Genomic DNA, 24612 nt, shown 5'->3' on the forward strand with positions numbered 1-24612 from the left:
AACATTCCAGCAAAAAGAAACCTTGGATGCTTTTTCTACTCCAGCACTACACTGCTTTTTTATTAAATTACATAAAAGCTTTTTACCAGCCCCTTTCTATTCCAACATGGAGACACTTCGCTAACCAGAATTTAGGGAAATTAAAAAAAGAGAACAGTGCATTTTTCACAGCCAGTCTTGTCTCCTTTCAGTATATTTTTATAAATTGTTTTCCTCTTGTTCTTTCAGCTCAACAGTATTTTGTTATGTCACTTGTCAGAAATGAGGAAGCTTACAGGCTCCTGGGCTCACCTTTGGTATCATTCTCTATTTAAAAACTCAAAGATCCTTTCTTTCCCATGCTTACTGAATTGTCACTTCAGTTGACCAAATAACTGGGATTAAGATCCCTGTCTAAAATTTATCATTTTATGGTTTTAAGCTATGCAGCATCGGCTTGCATAAAATATGTTGGAGACTTTTGATGTCCAGTTTGGGAGCTGAATACCCACTGGTGCTCAAGTGCCAATTACAGACTGTGCAACACTCAGGGCCAATCAAGGCTTAATCATTCGATCCAAAATGAAATCCCTGCAGCACAAAGCCCTGAAAACTCCCTGCTCCAGAGCATACCAGAGGGTGGTACTGTTGTCAGTCAGCTGGGAAACCAGAGCCAGTTTCAGATCCAGAAAGGGTTTGAAAAGCAGAAGGGAAGGTTTTTGGCTGTGCCACCACAGTTACATCACAGCATGAAAAGAATAAGGGGGAAAAAAAATCCAAATCAACCAAAAACCCACTGTATACAAAACTGTAGAGGACAAAATGTTCATTGCACGTTACACAATGAGTTCCACCTCTGGACTACACAACACTTGATGCAGCTTTGAACCAAATTGATTTTGCAGTTTCCAAGGAAAGAATGCAAAAGTGATGAGGCTGAAAGACCACAGAAACCGTCAATAAAACAAAAAAGGAGTCATCTGAATGTTAATCAAAAGCTTCTGCTGGTTGCTCCTGACAAATGGCTGGAGGAAGGGCTGAGAAGCCTTGGAAGAATTTCAGACGTTTAATGTTAATGACAACGAATGGAAATTATTTGCATCCTCTTGGACAGAGGATACTTAAATATTCAGAACTGTCTGATCTTTTCTTGAATTATGCAACGTAACAATTATTTATCCAAAGTATATCAGAAGAGTTATATATCTAACACTGCCAAAATAAAATAATGAAGCAGATACAATAGCAGATAGAAAGACATAAAATTTAATAAAATTAAAAAGATGAGACTAACCTTCACAACCATAAAGAAGTGACCTTCCTATATTTCTTAATTCATATCTTCTAGGACCACAGCCTTTAGCAAACCATGTTTATGCAGACTGAACAACTGTCAACATTTCAGTTTTAAAAGTCAAACTCCAAGGACAAAGGATGGATGAAACAAAGTGATAGTGAATCATCACCAATATTACAGCACTTGGTCTTTTCTAATAATGATTATTTTAGTAATTAAATGAATAAAACCAACATGGAGGTGAAGAGCAGAGCCAAGAGTTCCTAGCTCTCATTTTTACCCCAGAATCTCATTTTACAACCTAGAAATATAATTTCTAATTATTTTTATTAAATATTTGATTCAGCTGTTTTGTGTCTTTGCTCATCACTGCAATATTCAATATCAACCTAAATTAGTTTGATACAGAGAAAACTCCAGTCGGCTTCTGGAATTCCCTTGTCTTTGTTCACCTGGAAGTTCCCTGCAGCTCCCACAGAGCAGACTGAGTTTAGCTGGGATTTTACAAGAAACAAGGAAAAGACAGGTAATAAAACCAAGTGCCAGAGCATCTAAGTGTTAAGTTGCCTACAGATGATCACATCAAGAGTTCCCTCCACTTTCTCTCCTTATCTCAACCCCATTTCTCAACTATTTCTTCTGCCCTTCTGTGTACACAGAAGAGAGGAAGTTGCCCAAACTCACTCTCAAAACTCCATTGCAAGAGCAATTCCTTCTCACACAATCCAAAGCCTGTGTTTTGGTAATTATCAGCCTCTGTGATGCCACCACTAAATTTAGGTGTACCAATAAGAAATGTGTTTTTGCCAGGTGCCTCAGTGGCGGCAGTCAGGGATGCAGTATCAGTTCTCTTATCTCCCCAAGAGCAGCAAGGGGGAACAACCAAAGAAACATCATGAAAATCAGAAAAGCCTTTAGCATGAAAAGAGATCCTCATTTCACTGAGTCTCTTCTCCCAAAGTGACTGGAGGAACAGCCCAATAGCACAGACAACAAAATGAGGGAAGCAGAGACAATGATGACGTTTTGGTGTGTCTGAAAGAGTTTCAGAACTAGTCCATCACTGAAGGGAATGGAAGCCAAAAGAAGTTGGCACAGGACAATAAGTGAAGAGTAAATTTCAGTTCACAAACCTTGCTGCCCACAATTCATGCAGTGTTTTTTTCTCTCCCTTTTAAGTGGGGACCATTCCCAAAGCTTTGTGTTGGTGTCAGGCAGCTGACCCAGCCTGCATCAGCTTGTGGAACTGAGCCTGGGGCTGGTCTTCAGGCAGAACCACAAATCTAAGTTTGTTCTGTGAACATCCAAGTTTGTTTTGTGAAAATCTAAGTTTTTTCTGTCTAAGTTTATTCTGTGAATACCAACTTTATATCCCCCCATGGCAGTTCTGTCCCTATGACAGATTAAATCACAACCGTCATGGTGCATTTCAGCACTCTCCTTCCTGCTCCCCAGTAAAGGGCAATAGCCACAAAGCCAGGAATGCAATGCTGCCAGCAGAGACAAACACAGAGGTGTGCACCAGGAAGAACATTTTAAAGAATTGAGTTCTGAATTGATTACAATTTCTTATTAGGAAAAAAACCCCACAGAATGAAACCAGATATTTAATGTTTTCAGTGCAGTACAGGATCTGACTGTGTGAAAGGGAGGTGTTGAAAAAGACATGTTAAAACCAGCCCTTTCATAGAGGTACATTTGCTTTATTTTCTATGACACAAAATAATCTATGAAAAGCAAAAGAATACAGTTGGAAACAGAAAATAAAAAAAAATTAAGATTATATATTCAATTCAGGAAAAAGAACCTGATAACACCACAAGTACAGTGAAAAAGAACATATATATTTCCTTTATTCTCTGCAAGAGAAGTGCTTCCTTGATGATATTAAAATGAAGATATAATATGGGTAGAATAAAGATTTTCCTCAGAACATATAATGAACCTTTTGATCCTGCTGTCATGGGACATCTTGATGCAACCAGTAATTAGACTCAGCAAAGCTTTGACAGCACATTTATGGTGAAAGCATAACCTTGAGTAACATGTCAGAAGTCCTCCTGATTTTAATTGTAATGTTCCAATAACCTCAGGATCACAATGAAACAGTATTTTCCAGAAGCACAGGAATTTGCCTAGTTTTGGATCTCAGGTAGATGAGATCACTACATGCCTAACTCCATGCTCTCTGCAATTTTATTTTTTTTAGACCTGGTATGTACTTGTCACATGTCTTTTAGATATTTTATGGAAAGGCCAAAACACCAAAAAACAATAAATCCATCTCTGGAAGTCTGTCCTTCATGCCCATGAGGCATGACACCCACTTCACTGTCAGCATCCTCCACTCCACTGGGAATAAGCACAGCAAGTCTGACACAGGCCACAAGGGCAGAGTCCACCCCCTTCCCTTCTTAAAATTGTCATTGTTTGCACTGGAGCACCCACAATACGATTTTTAGTGACCCCATTCACCCATATACTACATCAGACTGATGTAATTCACAAATTTAGAATTATTTACTGGTATTTTTCTTGGCACAGCCTGGTGTTCTCCCTCCTACCCCCATCTGCCTAAGCAGCGTCTTTCTCACTAGAGCTCCTGAGATCAATCCCTTCCGCCTTTCACCTAAATTTAGGGTGCGAGGTTTTTATGAAAGGTCTGGTTTTGCAAATGTCCCTGCAAGGTGCTGCTATTACAGCTCCTGTAAAAGTAAGTGTCTTAGTTAGTAACTGAATTTTCTTGCAGTATTGATGCTTCCTAATTTTCCCTGAATTTATCCTGCAGGATAAAAAGAAAAAAGAGATAGTCCTTTTCTGGGATCACCTCATTATTCAGGTGCCTACTGCTTTGGATTCAACCATGTCACAGATGTTAATAGAATTATATGTGCATTCAGACCTTCCATTTTTCAGTTTAGTTAGGAAGGAACTCCTTCTCTATTCTCAGATCATTAGGAAATAAAGATTACATCTAATTCCTCCTGTTTTATGTGATCAGGAAAAGTAAGATAATCAGTGAAAATAAATTTTTGCAATCTTATTTATCATAATTTCTTCTCCAGCTATGCACAAGGTGCTACAACACCAACACACAAATGGGATGGCTGATCTGAACACACAGGACCCAAAATCTCTACAGTGCAGGGCCACATGCAGCAAACATCAGCTCCTATATCAAAAATTTACTGCAACACTGACATTTTCACTTTAGCCACTAAATATCACTTTGTTTCCTCCTGTCAGAAAACACTCTTACCTCTCCAGCAAAATAATATTTAAAAATTCCCAGTGCAAAGAGTAAAGCTAAAGAAACCCAAATAACCTCTGGGAGAATAGAATCACCCACTGTGAAGCTGATCACTAATGGTGTATCTCAACAAGATACTCACCTAAGGGTGTTCCCACTCATCCCTGACACATTAAACATGATGGAGTGGGGCTGTCAGTGCAGGGGTTTTACAGGCAAGTGTGGAGCACATCTCACAGTGCTCTGAGAGGAGAATTCAGCTGCTCACACTCCTGCAAGCACTAAGGGCTGACCTGTGTGTAGCCATGATATTTTTCTGAAAAATCCTTTCCTTAGGATTTTTCCTCCTGAGAAGCTGAAGCCTCAGGAACAAAATGTAAACATTGATTATCTGCTGCTGTGGAATGCAACAGGTGCATCTGGGATTGGTCTCATGTGGTTGTTTGTAATTAATGGCCAATCACAGTCAGCTGGCTCAGATTCTCTGTCTGAGCCACAAGCCTTTGTTATCATTCCTTCTTTTTCTATTCTTAGCTGGCCTTCTGATGAAATCCTTTCTTCTATTCTTTTAGTATAGTTTAATCTAATATATATCATAAAATAATAAATCAAGCCTTCTGAAACATGGAGTCAGATCTTTGTCTCTTCCCTCATCCTCACACTCCTGCAAACACTGTCACACCTGTGACCTGTGTGCAGCTCTAATCCTGCAGCTCTGGACAACCAACAAGGACCTCTACCTGCTACATTTTGGGCACACCACAAAGAAATGGGACAGACTTTCCCATGAAGAAAAACAAGAGGCAAAGATATGGAAACAGATTTATGCTCAGCCTCAAGGTAGATGTGACATAAGTTTACAGGAAGAAAAGCAATGGGACTCTATTTTTTAGCAGAAACACAGGATCTTGGCTATTTCCAAAAATGTAAGAAGCCAGCTTCCATGAAAATATGCTTTTCTTCTCCATTCATAAGGTGAAGTCACAATTTCTATAGCCTAAATTATTAACTCTTATGCTGCTGGAGAAAAGCAATCCCTGCCCACAATGTTTCAAGTGCATGGTGGGAAACAAGACTTTTCCTTGAGTTTTTCACTTCCTCACACATATTTGTAATTTAAAAATGAGACTGACTTGCTTAGGCAACGTTGAGTCTGTAGAAGAAGAATATTTCAGTCTAAGTTTATTACAAAAAATAATTAACCCTCGAAAGTCCTGGACATGCATTGCTATGAAACCAAGGTGAGAGATGCAAAACAAATCCCTATTATATGTTACTATAGTTGTAAAATAAAAGAAACTCTAGTTGCAAATATTTTATCCTTGGGTATCAAATTTGCACTATTTTCAGATAGTTTCTGTCAGGACACAGTGTCAGCTAAAACTGCTCTAAATCTGTGATCCCTCACCAACTACAGAGTAAGTGGTTTGCCTCTTACCTCCCTGTGGGCAAGTGGCATTTTCTGCAGAGCAATTCCCTTGAAATTATTTTTACACAGATACTTTTAAAGGTTTGCCATGTTTCCAGGCACAGTGCTTGCCCTGGCAGTACAGCAGGGAGCAGGGCACAGGCTGTAAGCATTCTGACCTGGTTTTATGTCACTGCCATATTTTGTGAAAAACCCCTTCAACAGGATTTCTTCTCATGGGAAGCTGAGAAGCCTCAGAAAAGAATGAAAATAATAATTATCTGATTGTTTCTCCTGTGTTTGCTGCTTTGGAATGTGGTCTGGGTATTCTTTACCAACTGGCCAATGTTTGATTGGTTTCATGTGAATTGTTTTTACTTAATGACCAATCACCATCAGCTGTGTCAGACTCTGAGGAGTCAGTCACGAGTTTTTATTATTCATTCTTGTTAAGCCTTCTGTCTGTATCCTTCTCTTTCTTTAGTATAGTTTTAGTATAGTATTCTTTTAATATAATATAAAATAATAAATCAGCCTTCTGAGAACATGGAGTCAGATTCCTCATCTCTCACCTTGTCCTGGGGACCTCACAAACTCAACAGTTTCACTCATCCCTTGGTTTGTTTAAGCAGCTCTGTCTGATTGGTTGCTGATGTGCACAGGAAAATTTAGTTTTTCAGGAAAACACCCTTTCTAGAACAACACTCAGGGATTCCAGAGTTCTGTCTTTGGCTTTTACTGATTTCCCCAGCTTAAACACATTTCTTTATGTTTAACCTTAAATTCATCATGAACTATAAAGCAGGACATTAGGGCAGGGGAAAATATGGAGGCTCAGTAATAAAGCTACTGAAATCCACGTGTTACAGCAATTCCAAGCAACTTGAATTCCCTCAACATTCCTGTCATTGGCTAGAGCACAATCACTCCTTTTTTGCACTGAGTGCTAAATACTGGCATCTAGACACTGACAGACAGGTGTACATGAAAAAAAGGTGATTGGAAAGATTTTGTCAGCAAAATGGAACTGCAGGTCTAAACAGTGCTGTAAGATATTATTATTCAAAGATGCCATTAATTGATTGCTTTGTACTGACTTTAATTGTTTTGCTTTTAGCTTTTTGGGGGACTGCTTATTTAAAAATGGCATGCAAAGAAGAAATTACTATGTATTGAGGCTTGGACAAGAGGTGGCTCCACTCCAGTAACATGTATTTAATCTCTCTAGAGCTTCATTCAATAGAAACAGGGGTGTGTGAGTACATTCTTTATAAAAGCATCACCATAATAAGCACTTTTCATGACATTGAAGTTAAAATTGCCCATCAATTACCACGCACTTAAAAAAAATAACTTTCTACTAGAATTTTAGCTCAGAGTAATCTTGTTAAATAAAAATAAGTTTCCTGCAGTGTTGGGCACAAGTTTAAAAAAACCACACAGTGTTCAGTACCTAAAACCCAAAAAACCTAACACAAAACTGCAATTAGGTTATTGAGTATCCCTCCTTTTTGCATCAAATCCTGAAAAATACAGCACAAACCAAAATCTGTTTTGTTGTACCTACTGTAAATGAGAATATTTAGGCTTTATCAGAGAAGTTATGCAGCACCAATCTTTAATCCCAGTCCATGAAAGTCATCCATTTACTGCAAGGCTTCAGAATCAGCCCTGTGGCACCTCTGAGCCACCATGAGATGAAACAGGCAAAAATCATTAAGCAAAATTCTCCTCTTCATTCAAATCAATTAAATATCCATTGCAATGAGTTTAGCACTCAACTGTAAATGTCAGTCTAGACATACCACAAACATTTTTTTAATTGCTCTTGGTAATCAATTAAGCCAAATTGAAAGAGATCAGCAATGTAGCCAAATCCTGGAGGATTTAACATACATATTATGCAAATTGAATCAGCAGATTTTTTTTATTTTTTTTTATTTTTAATTAAACTTTACTCTTTATTGCTACCCAGGAGTTTTGGGAGAAATCATTTTATTGTTTTACAGAATATTTTATTGTATTTCTCTCAGGGTTTGGTACTGCAAGGCAGTCATCACTATAATATGCAAGATGTATTGAGATAAATCACTCTAACAATGCTCATGATGGATTTCCCAGGCTAATCAATATTCCTGGTGAGGAGGAATGTCCTGCAATAAAAAAAGCACAGGAAAAGGAGCAAAGAAAGCTGAATTCACTTCACAGAAACACTTCCTTCCCATGATGCTATGAACATTCTTTGAACTCAAAAATGAGAGAAGACAGACCAGAAAAGACATCAAGAAAGCTTTTATCCTCCTCTCTCAAATATCTTCTCCCCTGATCTCTTCCTCCTGCAACTTCCCCTGCTCTGCTGAGAGCCAGCTGCACCCAAACCCCTCCTGGAAGGTGCTTGTCTCATCATCCCATTTCTCTCCCTTGAACAATGCACACACAGAACAGCCCTGGAGCAGAAACACTGCAGCCCTGCACGGTGAAACCAAAGTCCCCCAGGAGGCACCTGGTGCATTTCTGCAGCTGGGCTGAAATAAACCCCCTGTGTGGAGCTGCTCCTCACAGCAGCAGATTCCCTCTGACAATCCTCTCCTGCAGCTCTCACCTGCTCATGGACACAGACACAGCCTGAAGCAGCCATCTCCCACCATCTCCACCCTGGAAATAGGGCTTTTGTAATCCTCCTCTCTTTCCTTCAGCTACTGCTTTCATTTCTTTAGTACTATGCCTTAATTTCCTCATGTCAAACCAGGGATAGTGATTGTGCTTCTCATTGATAAAGCACAATGATAAAGAAAACACATCATGGAGATGATGCAGATCTTCACTGAGGTCATTATTTCCATAAGACTACTGCTCAAAGCAGCAGCTCTTTTTGCATTGATGCAAAGGGAGGAACTGCAGCCCTCTACCAGGTAGTGACTTCCTAATCCAGCCAAACTTTGTCTCACAGGACTTTCTGAAGCCCCAAAACAGATAGCCTTCAAGAAATAATGAGTTAAAACATAGAATGTGAGGCATTTGAAGAAAGCATAGCATTTAGGAAACACATAGAGCAATTAATCAGCTAAAGCATGGAACACAATGACAGGAAAGAGATAGGGATAGGGGAACTGATGGGCTAAGCATGTTCAGAGCCAACAATGTCAAACTGACCCTAAGAACCTTGCCAAGCCATAGGGACTAAGCCAAGCACACCGGGAATTGGCCAAATTAGGAAAGAAGTTCAAAAGTTTAAGGAGGAAGACTCATCAGGAGACCCCAGCCCATGATGAAGGCAACCGGAACGACCACCAAGATGATCCTCAAAAGAGGTGTCCCCGCCCACCACGCTCCGCCTACACCACGCCCCTTATGAATATTCATGAAAAGATATGATTATGTATATTATCTGATGTAATCTTATATCCAAAAATTGTATAAAAGGCCTGCCTTTGTTACGGGAAACTTAGAAATCCATTTTGTGATTTCTCCGACGCGTCGCAATAAAATACCTCCTGCTTATTTGACTTAAGCTGAGTCTCTTAAGCAGTTATTCTTGCCTTTTGGGGCAAAATTCAGCATCATTTCTTTATGAAAATATGCATTATAACACCCAGGCTCTCTTCAAAAACCATGAATTATAGTTGCATGTGGCCCTCAGTGAAGAATCAAACAGAGATTTACATCACACTCCAATCTTAATTCAAGAGAATTTTTAAGTTCACATGCACAGAAATAAAAAAAAAAAAAAAGGCTGGTTCCAAACTCAGGTATGACAATTGATTTTATAGAAGAAAAAAGTTATTTTTTGTTTCAGTTATAGATCCAACATACCATAATATATACCATATACCCATAACCACAGAGAAAAATCTTGGTTTCTGACACCAAAGAAAAATTATTTAATCCCAATCAAACATAGTTTTTGTAAGTAGACAGAGGTCTAGATGAAATTTATTCATATATAACATGTATATTTATACATCATTTGTATATTCGTAAATCAGCCTCAATGCAGACTGTTCCTGTTTTAAATAAAAAGTATTTTAGTCCATTCTCCAGTTGTGCTGAAGCACAACAAAAGCAAGAAAATATATATTTCTATTTATATTTTATATATATTTATATATTTTTTTAATATATATCCTGTTAGTGCAATTGATATATCATACTCAAATTCCAAGGCAGAAATCTGTAGTTAGGGCTGACAGCTCATCTGTGTCAGCACAACACAAGCCACTGAGATGGTCTTTTTCCATTTCACAGCTGCTTTAAAATAAGACAGACTGTCATCCTTAACTCTCAATTTCTTCCCTTTGTCATTTCACATCACAGCTCTAATTTTATTTAAACATCCTCCTCTGCTGAGATTACATCTCTCAATTTGTTGCAATACAAATTAGAAAGATCCGTGCCAGCTCTCACCACTATCAGCAGAGTTCTCTCCTGGTGCCTTGATTAATTGCCCATTTTAGCAGATGAAACAACAGAATTCACGGTTTTGAGACTGTCTTTTGTTTGCATTAAGGGAGGAAATCTGTGTCCCCACAGACACTTGCTCTTTTGCCATTACCATAATTACATGTTTTCAGACTAAACTCTCATATCAGCACATCCACAGTGATGCAGTGAAGGGTGTCAGGATTTTCATCAGCAGCTCTGCAGCCAGGTTGGATGGAGCCAGGCTTCAGTCAGCAAGAGAAAATGGGAAACTCAATACACAAATACAAGAAGAAATTTCTCTAAATTTCTGGATAATATTAAACTGGAGATAAAAAGAAACAGAATCCATAAAACGGGGTTGAATGTGTCAGGCAGACACAACATCCAAAAATAAAACTAAATTACACCCTGACCATAATCAGAAACCTGCTCCCTCTTTCTGGCAGATACTCTAGATGATGCATTTACCGCCATCACAGTCCCTCAGGCCAAGAGCACAAAAGAAACCCCAAAAAAACCAAAACCAACTTCTGGGGATTCCAGCTTGTGGCAAAGCTCAGCTTCAAATTTTACATTGTTTGTGAACAAGAATGAATATGAAAAGTATCATTACATCCTTATTGATCTTGCTCAGTTCTGAGCTCCACAAATCAGAGTTTGAATGCAATTTGTATTCCTCCAGCCCCAAATAACCCCTGTGGCTCACAGGGAGGTTTCAGCCTTACGGAGGATTTGTCAGATGCTTGGGCACCTCCAAGTGTCACACATCAGGGAGAAGCAACTGAGATTGATATTAATAAGCTACTTTTAGGAAAAAAGGAATAATTAGGTCTCTTTGGTCTAACTGATTCATCTTCTTTCCCTTTGTGCTGATCCTCTACACTTACAAGTCTCTTCAAAGAGTAAATTGCTTAACTGCTTTCAGTTCCCAGATGAACCTGTTGCATCTGCATCACCTTCAGTGTGAGTGACTTCAGCAACAGCTCATCCTTGTTTTCCTCCAAGACATTCACACTCCTCTCAAGGGTTGTTTCCTGTTTGCAATCAGATTGAAGCACAGGATCCAGGGACAATTTATCTGTTTGCTGATGCTTGTTGTTTTCTGCTCTCAACGAGATTAAGGCAAGGCATAAGGAACACAGCTCTCTTGTCTATCTCAACTTCACCCAGGTAAAACTTGATCTGAGGTTAACCTTAGAATTGATCAATCAAGGGAACAGATATTCAGCTGTCACCTAAAGGCAAGCAGGGAAAGAGAGACTGCCAGAGGGTAGATTACATATCTAGGAATTAGATGTGAGATGTCTTTAACTACCAACATGTCACAATGTGATTTCAACTGCACACAATACTCATATTTACAAGATTTCATGACAATATGTCAATCAACATCAAAGCATTCACAGAGCAACAGGGAACAGGAGAGAAATTCAGAAAAAAAAAAAAAACCATTTCAACACTAAAGAATCTCTGCTTTCAACAACATTTCACATTTCCTTTAAGTGTTATAACTAATTGGAGTGTAGACTCTTCAAAGCATAAATGCATAAGTCCCATTAGCACTAATGGAAGTTAGACACACTCATCAAAGGGAGAATATACTTCTATCTTTACTAAAGTAATCAGTGTGTCACAAAGCTGTATTTTTCTGAAGTTATCGTTTGCATGCTATGCAAGCTGAGTACAAAGGTTTGCATTAATTTAAATTCAGATTAAGCACTTAAAAAATATTTCTCCTTCACTGGAAGAACTGAATGCAGCAAATCAGTTTGCTATTATGTAAAAAAAATACATCACAAAATGCAGTAAAAATAATCACCCTTATAATTAAAGGCTGTCATGGTAAAATGCTTAAAAATAATCCATTATTGAAAGAACATTTCACTGCTGTTCTGGGAAAGATATAATCAGGCAATTCCTCTCTGTGGTCCTTTCTTTAATACCTCCCCAAAGAATCACTGTGAGTTCAGCCACCACAAACTGTTTTGCTATCTTGATTATCTATCATTTTTTAGCAGGGTCTTTTGCAACAGGACAAGGGATAAAGTTTTGAAGCTAAAAGATTATCAATTTAGATCAGGAAAAAGGAAGAAGTTTTTTACTCTTTTTACCAGAACAGGCTGCTGTGAGAGGTGGTGCCATTCAAGGTTGGATGGAGCTTGGAACAGCCTGAAATAACAAAAACTCCCAAGCATTTTTTAAATTTTAATTAAAAATTAGTATCCAAATTTCCTTTTTTGAGTCACTGTAAAAATGAAATATATTTTTAAAATATGACACTGTGCTGAAGTTCACTACTAAAGGAATGAGTAGCTGCAGATATATCAGTGCACTCTGAGTTACTGAATGAAGTTGCTTGAGAAGTTTTGCTCTGAAGGTTTTTATGGTTTGTTTAATAAGCAGGGACTAAAGCAGGTACTAAGTCAATCTCCACTCTTACTAAAAACTAAAATAACCTTCATCCAACACATTACCAGTGTAGGGAATTAGGAAATGTCATGGTTTCCAACAAAAGAGACTCTCACAGAGCAGCCTGGAGTCAGGCTGTCAATGATGCCTCTTTCCCACTCCCAGCTCTGCAAAGTCCTGCTGTCAGATAAAAGCAAACCCTGCTTCAAATCCACTTTATTTCCTGGCCTTACCCAATCCAGAAAATCACCGAGCAAACAGAAAAAAAAAATTAAGTTATTGAATATTCAGACTTGTTCAGTGTCATAATGAGGAACAAAATAAAAACAACTGTTAACTCAGAGTATATTTTAATCTAGAGGTGAGGCAATCCGTGGTTGTGTGTTGCAGTACTCAGGACAGACACATCCTGTACTCAAAAAGTGTTTGGTTAAAATTAATAAAAGGTTATTTTGAAGATGGCAGTGAGTCAGAAACTATTTAATCCTGAAAGACATATTGTCTGCCTCTACTTCCATTTACAACTCATCGAACAATGATAGTGGCAATGGCAGTAACTCAAGTAAAAAATTCATTTATCTTCATTTTCAGCTCTTTCTCAATACTCTTTGCCCTTATTTGAGCTAAGTAGGTAAAAATATAATTTAACATTATAAATTCTGGAAGAATACAGCAGAACTGTTGCTGTTATTTCAAATATAGTAACATGCATGAGTTAATCAATGTCTTCAGCAAGAAGTTAGAGTTTGAAATTGTTTTCAATTAACAATTTATCAAAATAAGAGCTCAGAAAATAGCTAGAGAAAAGGGCAGAGTATTTAAGCAGAGAGGAACATTTATGTAACATGTTATAAGACCATTTTAAATTGCTAAAAAAAGAAAACCTAACTTGCTGGAACAGTGAGTCCTTGCCTCTAGGAGGACAAGGTACAACACAGGGTATGAAAATGGAAAAAAGATAAAAATTCATAGCTTACATAAATTTCATTACACGTGCAGTTGCCCAGAAAGCAAAGAATTAGCATCTGCCTTTTAAGCACCTCATAACAGGAGCCCATTTCCATATCTCTGTGCATCTGGGATCTATCAAGAACCAATGGAAATGCTGCAGATTATAATATCCACTCTGCAACAGATTTCCATTCATGGAACATGACATCATAGTTTGGGAAATTTATAATGTGCTTTAATTGATAATATAGCTTAGAGCCTCCTTCTCTACATTGGCCATAGAGAGGAATAAATATTGGAAAAGGCAATAATTTTTATTCCAAATTAGAATAAATTGAAAACTTCATATATCACAATTTCTAGTTAAAATATTCCTCAGAATTACAAATAGAATATGTTGAAATACTTGTTTTTAAATGTTGAACTGTTCACTCCAATAATACAATGCATCATTTTTGCATTAATAAAATAGTGTTGCCAAGTAATATAAAACACATTAAAATAATAATGCCAAAATGAAATTATTATGCCAAAGATAAGATTTCAACATTCAAAATTAAAATTCACATTGTCCAAAGTGTGAGAAAGCTGAAGCAAACTATCTAAACCTTCTTCACTAAGTTCATGCAGAATACACTCCATACAAAACTTGCAAGTGAAAACCAAAAAAAAAAGGAAAGAAAGCATCAGAAAATATTTCTAACAAATGTATCTGCAGCCAACCATTCTTGTCCCTCTGAATCTGACAGCTTAGTGACCTTTACAGATGAGCCATCTCATCTGAGATCCTGATAACAAATCCATAATTATCTGAACGATCATTACAGAATTAACAGACCCAGTCTGGCAGACAAGACTCCAGGCCTGAGAAGAAACGCAGCTGCCTTTTTATCCCAGAGACAGCTGCTCTAGGATGGGGTCAAAAACCAGCTTATGAAATTAGTCAAACTAATTCTCACGTAGTGCCAGTCCTGCAATAAAAGAGATTCTCTTACCTGCTCCATGTATTGCTATTGCTCACAATGACAGCCCAAAAGTCCTGGGTTTTCACAGCCACATTTTAAAAGTGCTTCAAATTTTTACTTTAAAAATGCAAGTTATAGATTTGCAGAAAACTTTAGGCTTCCAAGTAGCTTTGGCTGATCTTAAAAATCAATATTCCACATGCAGAAGAAATTCAGTCAGTCCTATGGCTAAAGTGGGCTGCAAGTGCAGAAAGCACACTGCATTTCCCTTTGAGGCAAAGTTAAATAAGATGCTCTGCATTCATCAAAGTCTCAGCTATGGACACCCTCCTAAAAACTAAAGACATGCTTCATCCCTGAGGAGAAAGATATCATGGAAAACACAGGCAAAAACTGGGTTAAAGTTAAATGACTCTTAGCATGGGAGGCTGATATCTAAATTCTGTCAGAAACCTGATTGATTCTCCCATTCCCCTGTTTGAGTAATAGTTTTTTCACAAGGTGCCTGGAGTTTAATTTATCTCACTAAAGAGACTCTGAGTTTGTACTGCAATATTAGTGGGTCAAAGCCAATCTATATTTACAGATGTGGAAAAACAATGCATGGCTACTCTAATGATTACCAGCTACAAGTTTCTCATACAAATTGCCTACAGACTTTGTCAGATTGCAGAAACAAGCAAAGATCAAGTTGCTTCAGGTTCCTCTCAACACTGCAGTGCCACACAGAAAGTATGGGGCACACATTTGATTTCTACAGCAGTAAATTAAAAATGTCATTAAGTCCAATTGTCAAAAATGTAATAATTTCAAGTTCATAGCACTGTTGTTCTCACTGCACTTCACGCTTTATTGTGAGAATTGCACTTAATAGACCTTGAAAGAATCCCAAATACATGAGCTCAGTATATGTACACAGATAAATCCAAACATACTTTCTCAAAGATACTAAAACCTTAACATACTAAACCTACTTAAGTCCTTTTGCATCACACTGAAAGAGATAACAAGCAAAATTGTTCAAGTGCCAGCCAGATTTTCATAAGAAGAATAACCCTGTCCAGGGCAAAACAGACCAGGAAAATGGATGGATGAGTGGCAAATATGAGTCAGTGTCTCTGAAATCTGCCACAATGGAATCAGTTAAAGAGAGCTAAAAAAGGACTAAAAGTGAAATAAACTTATGTATATATATATATCTTCATAGATACAAACGTGTTTAAAAATGCAATTTTTAATGATCCATTATGCAAACATTTGAGCTAGACAGAATGGTTTAGAAAGCACTGGTTTTACTGCCTCTTAATCCAAAAAAACATGAATGGACAACAAAATGTAAGGATTAGAAATGTAAAACTTTGGCTTTTAGAGATATTGACTTTAAGCACTGTACAGCTTACTTATCTGCTACAAAACACAACTTAGTGTTTGTTAAAGTGTCTAGAAAACTGACAAAAATTCAAGGATTTGGTTTAGGGGAATGGAAACAAGGCAGAATCAACCAGCTGTGCTGCTGCTGCACACAGCTACAAGTCCAGGTTATCCCTCTCCTGCCCAGCACTCCTTTGAAGAAAATCCAATTGCTGATGAACAAATCAGAGCAGATTTAAATGAGCCTTTAAGAAGGACCATGAAGCCAGCTGGAGGTATAAACAGCAGCTTCCAAAGGAAAAGTGAACTGGCCACCCCAAGGACTGCAGCTCCAGCTGGGCACTGGGCACACTCTGTGCTGGTGACAAGTGGGGAAAGCTCAACAAGCAGGCACAGGGTGAGAATATCACCCTCCCTGTGTCCATGAGCCTGCTGGAGCACACAGACACATCCCTGAGGTCTTGATGAGTAAGAAAACACAATGTGGAAGCCTGGAGGGAGCTCAGAGTCTGCTGTGGAGCACCCACCATCTGTCACCATTCCAAAGCGCTTCATCCACTGCTCAGCTCTGCTCATGCAACAAAAATATTCGCCCTGGGGGGCTGTTGCATCCTAGGAGTAATGGTGTAGCACATTCAGTTTGGACTTGTTGATCACATTAAGGACTGCTGGCCTAGCCAGAAATGTGTTACTGAGAAAAGGCCTCCCTGTTCCACCAACATCACTATGGAAACTATGGGAATATTTAAACTCCCTCCTGCACTGCACTCAGGAGAGTTTTGCTTCAATAAACAGGGAGAACTCAGGTTTATTTAGTGTCTGGTCCTCTTTGCCAGGGCTTCACACACAGAACTGATGTACTTAACCTTTCAGCATTAGGTTACTATCCAGAAATAGTGATTAGAAAATGTAAATCATTCTGCTAATCTCTTTCAAAAGACACCTCGTGCAACAGATACACTCTCCCTATGTAAATGTTTTCTAAAGATATTGATGCCTTTGTTAAATTCTTAATGCTTTGGGCTGTGGAATAAGTAAAAAATCAATAGGGACAGAATTTTAAGAAGGATTGCAATGATTAGCTGTGTGTTTGGCTATTGGTGGCAAAAGGTAGTTTGACCTCCCACTAGCTGGAATATCTGATTTCATTTTTTCCTGACTTGTTTCCCAGTCTCTGGATTTTTGTCTCATACCTAGAGATTTCAACTAGCATGGAATCAGGCCACATCTCAATAAATACAACTAGATGTAAGTTGTTCCAAGAAGCAAGGACTCTTAAGGAAAATATATTTCAAGTATTCTGTGGAGAGAATACAACACACCTACTAAAAAATAAACAAAATGTCAAAAAAAATGGCCAGGAAAAAAAAAATTTGCAATCGGTAATGGTGATGCTAGAGAGAAAACAAGAGTCAGGATACTGCAGAAGTCACAATAACACAATGTTGTCCTGGTGTACAAAGAATGTTGGTGAAGGACGGGAGAAGTCATTTGCAGAATCCAGTAGTGACACAAGTTAATGGCCCTGAATGCTCAGCACTGTTTAATTCCTGTTCATCATCATTAACAGTGGCAGCAGTATTGATGCAGCCACAGGGATTAACTGAGCTGAGCAGAAACTGCCCAGATCTGCTCCTGAGGAGGCAGAAATGTGCCACCTTGGGGACATCAATTACAGGAGAGCAGAAAGGGGCACAGTCCCTGCAGCAGGTCCTGACACTGGGCTGGGGCAGGGAGATCAGGTGAAACAGCCACTGATTAAAATGGTTTAAATAGACCAGAGCCAAAAGGAAAAATTACTGATTAAATTACCTTACTGTGGTACACACAGTGGAAGAAAGAATTTTAATGAAGACAAAACACCAAACCACCCACAAAAATAAAAATTCTTGCTAAACCAAAATGTCCATTGCTGGAGAAACCACAATTCCTGGAGCAAAGGACACCACAATGCACATTATTCTTGTACAGGGGTGGTACCTCCACAACCTTTCCCTGAATGACCAATTACCCACCCACAGCTGGCTCACAGAAAATCTTTAGCATCAGCACAAACACAGCCTCAAACTCCTCCAGTCTGTTCCCTAATGAGAGAATTGAATCACTCAATCTGTTTCACAAAAACATTGTTTAAATTCTTTTGTTTAAGAAGTTATTTTAATAAATCAGTGGAATGGTATCAATCAAGCCTTTTATTCCCCTTCTTAGCAGTTTCTGAGAGAAGTATCAGCCAGCCTGGAGATGCTTTATGTATCTTCTCAAATTTTCTGGGCCTTTCCCAAAACATTGTCTTCAGACTTGGCAAAACTTGGGTGTGTATTTCACACAACTTGCTGGACTTTTAGGAAATAAGAATTTCAGCTGAAAGCCTCCAAAGACTGGAGTGCTATCTTAGGATTTTTTTTTTTACTTGTTCTTTCACAGGCTGCATTTTGCAGCACAGAGAATCAAAGTGCAACCCCCCTCTGCTGCCTTTCAGAAATAAAACCTTCACAGAGAAGAGACAACAAAACAACTCCCGGGCCTGGCTTCCAGCTCCAGGCTCTGCACAGACAGATTCCAACAAAAAATGAAAGCTCAGTGCAGAGCTGGCATAAGTAACAAGTAACACTGAGCACACCCCTCTTCACTTCTGCCCAAAAGCATTAGTTGATTAATTAATTAATTAACATCACAGCAAATTTGTGAGCACCAAACAGCCCCTGCTACACCACCAGGGCGCTCCTGCACCATGGCTGCATTCCAGCCTGGCCACTTCCCACTCCCATCTCATTTAGGGAATAAAATAACATATTTTCACTCTTAGTATCCATCCCTGATTGCAAGGGTAATACCAACACTCATAGATGTGTAATTCTAAAAGAGGTGTTTCTTTGCTTCAATCCAAATCAATTTCTGGAGCAGAATCTCTGCTCAGTGCTGGATTATTTCTTGCATTGACCCATATCCACTGACAAACACCACAACACACTCAGCTCTGTGAAAACAAGTTCGTGTTTATCTCACACACAGGAAACGCTTCTTTTAAGAAATGCTAAATGTTTTAAAACATATTTTTAAAGCACAAAGTTGGCATATGTGCTAGTGTGGAATCCAAGTGCTGTGCTTCCCAAACCACTTCCATTTCTATTATAAATAATTTAAAAGCAGTTTCAACCACCCCCACGGCAGGTTTCCCAGGCCCACTGTTTATTTTATTTTTTAGGATGGACAAGAGGCAAGAGGGACCCAAGGGAAGCAGCAGCTCCAGCACAGGACACTGCCTGCACATTTCCCTCCCCAGGTGACAAAGGCAGTGTACAGCATGAGAAACGTGCCAGGGACAGCCACAGGTAAAATTATGGGCAGACACTCTCTCAGTTGCTCTTTAAGGAAAGAAAACATGTTATGAGAAGCTGAAGTAGTATTTCTTCAGCCAGGTCATATCTTTCCATGTTAACTGTAATACACAGTCTACAAAACATGACAGTGAAACCACTCATCAACTGTAAAGTAGGAATGCTTTAAAATGATAATTCTCCTTTTTTTTTTTTCTTTAAGAAACTACTAAACAAAATAAATGTTTTCAAAATAAATGTGGGGAGCAGAAGGATTTCCTCCCTAAACCAGTCCCATGTTTTCTCTGATGTTCAAAAGGAGTGTCATCACCTGCTCTCTTTTCTCCTCACTGCATGAAAATAAAGATGCCCACATCAGAACTGGCAATTACTCAGCAAATGACAGCTTCTGCTGAGGCTGATACAGGAAATCTGGAAGCATCATAAAAACAAAAAAATAAAACAAGTAAATAAATCTAATGCAAAGGCTTGAGTTAAAAAAAAAACAAACACCTGGAGTGAAAATATTTTTGACTTGGACGGAGTTGTTTTTTATAATGTCCAAAGAAATGCATTAAAACTGTAAATGGGGAAGAAACAAACAAACAAAAAAAAAGTTGAAGAATCCTCGCCATGAAAATTTGTATGTGTATTAAAAAATTATTAGCTTTGAAAATTAAATCTGAACAGGGTGTGCCTGCTGGGACTGCTGGCACAACCTTGGATTTTATGGTGGAAAAAGTGATAAACCTAATTCCAAAACAGGGGTTTACAATAACAGAAAACACACACACACACAAACACATACACAAAAAACACATACACACACACACACAAAAACACACACTCTTTATTCAAATGTATGAAAAATCCTGTCATTGTGCTGCCTCTACACCCATCTGACAATGCCACCAAGGAGCCAGTCCACTCCATCATGTACAGCAAAGATTGGCAAAGAATGTCTGAACAGAAAAAAAATTAAAGCAATTCATCTATTCACAGAGGAATACACAAAAATATTCTGAATTTTATTGTCATTTACAGCTATGGTCCCTGGAACAGGAGATGTAAGTACAGACCTCAGTAAAAGAATGGAAATGTGTTGAGTCCTCAGTATTTCCCCAAGGGCAGCACACACATTTCTAAGTAACTTGAGAGAAATTGGGAAAATATCCTGAAAAAATTCTTCACTCTGCCCCAATGAACTGTCAGGTTCAACCTGACACATTCACATTCATTATTCACTGGCAGCATTTTAAATTCTTATTTCCTATTAGAAAACCTGAAGATCAATAATGCTTGAGGGAGATGTACTCTCATTCAAGGTCTCCAAAACTAAGCCAGACAACTGGAATGCCTTCTGAAATTAAACACTTTTCCACCTAACTGGAATTAGATGGTTTTGTGTACTCTCCAACATGTCCTTTTACAGCCAAAGTAATCAGATTTAAAACTGACAAAGTTTAGTGCCCTACTAAGTTATTTACAACAAAGTTACTGGCTATCATCCCTATTTTCTTATTCTATGTAAATTATTTCAAAGAGAAAAAAAAATCCAAGTCAGGTTAAAAAATATATATATATATTGCCTTTGAAATAAACCAAAATAGAAAGAAAAAAAAAATGAAGAAGAAATCTGGATATCTGCACAGGTACATCTTCACATACTATGTAAAATGGGAATATATTTTGTCACTTTTAAGACTAGCTCATAGTGTTTCTTTTATTTTCTTCAGCAACATCTGATTATCTCAGATAAAGACCAAAATCTTCTCTCCAACTTTCGACATTTGCATAATTATTAACTTTGGTGGCAAGCCCATAAAATTGTGGACTCAGTTTCAAGCAGGAAAGGAAATGGACTGTAAAAAAAATCTGCATTTAAGGGCTGCTCTTATTAAAGAGCAGTCTAGAAATAGCTGCATGGGGATGGGGTTTGTAGTGGAGGAGCTTTCAAACAAGGAAGAAATAATGCAAGATTGGAAGATAATGTCAGAGAAATGCAAAGATCAGTAGGGAAAGTTTCATTAAAGGGCAGCAGTTAAATACCAGACCTTACCTAAGGACACAGTGATTCATCCACCACTTGAAATCCTTAAATCTTTCCTTTTGTTTTTCTACAAAACATGCTCCAGACCCCGAAGACACTGCTTACAGCAGGAGCCACTTTTTCAATTTCTATCCCTACCCCTTCCCAGGAGGGAAAGATGATAAAACTTTCAGATGGATACAAATTATCCCATTCCAAGAGGAGCAAAAGGTAGTAAGTAGCTATTTATTTTCTGCTAAAATCATCCTGTGCAGAGTTCACTTATCCTGCCAATATCCAAAGAAAGTGCCAAATGCTCCCCTCCAGCTCCACAGTAATGAATCTGAACTTATATATTTCATTTTCCATGCATATAATGCCATCACTGCAATGCCACACTGCCAGGAAATAAAGTCTTAAAAAATAAAAATAGAAGCAGGAAGCAGAAATGCTGCTTTGCAAAACTATTCCTTGGGGTTTTTTATTGCCCAATATATTGGATATCATTAACTATACTGGCTATTAAAAAAAATCTCAAAACCTATACATAATTTTTCTGTGTTTATCAAAAATACTAAAAATTCATAAATCCTTAATTACTCCCACTTTTTCTTTACTTCTCCTACACACACATTCTAATAAACAAAATGTTCATTCTTTCCTCCTATTTTTTGTACTATTGGACTTCACTGTTTCTTTGGCCAATAAACTCAGAACACCTGAGTTTAATGTAAAAAGCTTAGAAGTTTTCACACTGACTCAGAAAACCATCATTGCAGAAAGACTGGATATTAGTACCAATGTACTGTTAATAAAACACAGGACCTTCCTCTAATAAATAGCATTTCTAATATTATTTTGAAGAGATGGAAAAGTTCATACCTGTACAATCGCATACCTTTTACATTGGATTGTTTACAACAATTTTTTGCATGATACTAATACAAATTATATTTCTGCATGGTGCTAATAAAATTTTCTATTTCGCTGTAGGAGCTTTTTAAGATGAATTTTGAAGACCACAGGAAAAGCCTGTATCCAAGCAAGAGTACAACATCAAATTCTGCATTTCTTTTTTACCACATCTGGAAAACTCATAAAAGAAGCTTTGCTGTTATTACAGGCTGTAGAAGAGAGTTAAGAAATACAATTAACTACATGTTTTATAGCTTCACCAATATTTAATGTAGCTACATCCACAGCCTTTTAGTTTTATTGTCCTGGGTTTTGAAATTAGTACTACTTTTATGCATAGAATATTATGCACATGTTATGAGGAACTACTAGAGTTCTTAGGAGAATAATCTCATGGATTTTTTAAGTAACAAGAGGAATGGATAGAACCAGCATAATGATGTTCTTCCACTATGTACTTACCTGCTTTTAGTGACCCCTTTATTTTACAATACTGGGTCTGGGATAACTTTATTTGACAATTAGAACCAGCGTTTTTTAAATTGGGTGAGGTCAGAAGCAGCTGTTTTGTGAATTTAACAGAGAAAAGCAAATTGAAAACCTGCTTTTATGATTTCATTAGCAAAAACACAAGAAACTGCTCCTCCTGGCAACAGAACTGTTCCAGCTTTACTCAGTATCACTTTTCTTAGCACTGACTGCAGACAGAAACCAGTTCAAAGAAGAAACTAAGGGCAACTCAGCAAAAGTGAGAGGAAAATAAACTGAGTGTCCCTTCTCTTAGCCCTAAGCTAATGGCTAACAAATAACAACAGATACAGGTGCTGGGGAAAAAAAAAAAGATTGAGCATACTTTTCTCCTTTTTATGCTTTTGCTTTTAAATGCACTTATGTTTATTATACCCACTTCATTCTTCAGAGTTTATCACAAAGCAATAATTCAATCACAGAACTCCCTGCTAAGTAAAGCAGTTCTAGTTATAGTTGAATGCCAAAGCTGATATAATTGAAGCATTATTTCCATGCAAGGTCATTCTGAATTTACACACACAGCCACTGACTGCCAGACTCCTGCCTTGCACAGAGCACTCCACAGCAGTTTTGTCTTGCTCAGTTTTGCACAAATCCTGTTGTCATTTCTTTGATTCTGTCAGGAACACCCAGATTTCCACAATGACACAAACCAGACAGTTGCTACTGCATTACCTGTACATTTCTTACAGAGAGAAAGTGAGCAAGGTATGGCAGCAAGAGACAAGGAAGTCAACGAGTTGAAAAAAAAGAGTTTGAATTTGTTTTCTTTTTTACATTAAAACTTAATTTTTAGAGAAATCTGCATGCCAAGCACAAATCATTTAGTAAATCAGAATACTAAATACAATTTGTAGTCATCAGAAAATTATGTACAAGTAAATTGTAAAAGTATAAATGACTGCACAAGTATATTGAAATATTCAAGTCTTTTTTAGATGCAAAGAGAACCAGTTCCCAAACCCCAAAGTTCAGATATTAATAGAGTTGATTTTCCTGCGAATCCACAAACAAGATCCAGTTCTTAAACACAATTCTCCATCACTGCTTCCAACTGAGTCAGGAGCATGAACAGATCATTTTAATGGGTTTCTACTAGACAGAGCTTTAAAATTAGAAAGCCACTTCAAAAATTAATGCAAGAGATATGATTCAGAGTAAGAAGGAAAACTGGGACACTGGCCAATTTCAAGAGGGTTTGAAATTTTAACTGATTTTATTTTTTTTTCCTCAGTGACTGGATAATATCATTCAAGACTTAAAATTTTTACCTAGTTTCAAATTAAGTGAGAGTTTATGAACTTACCATTAATCCATTTGGCTTCTGGATTATGAACTACAAACTCTTTTCTGAAGAGATCTTCCAAGGATAATCTGTTTTCTGATGAATTTGCAAGTTCATCTAAAATAAACACAACAAGATCATTTTAGATAAAGATTGGAAACAATATATTCTCTGTTGTTTGCAAAACACTGGCATTATAGAACCATGATAACAATACCTTGCTCTTTTGGGTTTTTTTCACAACAAATAAAAGTATCGTTTTTGTTTAGAAAAGCTTCAGGAAACAAAGAATTGGTACCTTTTGGACAGGAAAACTACAGGATTTAGTGTTTGGCTATTTGAGCAAAGCTCTTCCTTACCACAGCCCCACACCATAAAAAATTACAAACAGCACCAAAATTTCCTGACAGCCAAAGGATGTTGGCCACATTGAGTACCATACACTGAGAGAAACTAGATAAAAAACTTCTTCAAGTAAATTTG

The 24612-nt window shown here is 37.7% G+C and overlaps 1 protein-coding gene across 2 annotated transcripts in view; it reads right to left on the minus strand.

The window, feature by feature from the left end:
* Positions 1 to 24612, minus strand: part of DPP10 (dipeptidyl peptidase like 10) — a 245701-nt gene that overhangs the window by 164023 nt on the left and 57066 nt on the right. For both annotated transcript variants that reach the window (XM_059475956.1, XM_059475955.1), the window contains exon 3: positions 24151 to 24246. In XM_059475956.1, the coding sequence (XP_059331939.1) occupies positions 24151 to 24246 (96 nt within the window). The remainder of the gene's footprint in view (positions 1 to 24150; positions 24247 to 24612) is intronic.

Source organism: Ammospiza nelsoni, chromosome 7, assembly GCF_027579445.1.
Source record: "Ammospiza nelsoni isolate bAmmNel1 chromosome 7, bAmmNel1.pri, whole genome shotgun sequence".
Lineage (NCBI taxonomy): Eukaryota > Metazoa > Chordata > Aves > Passeriformes > Passerellidae > Ammospiza > Ammospiza nelsoni.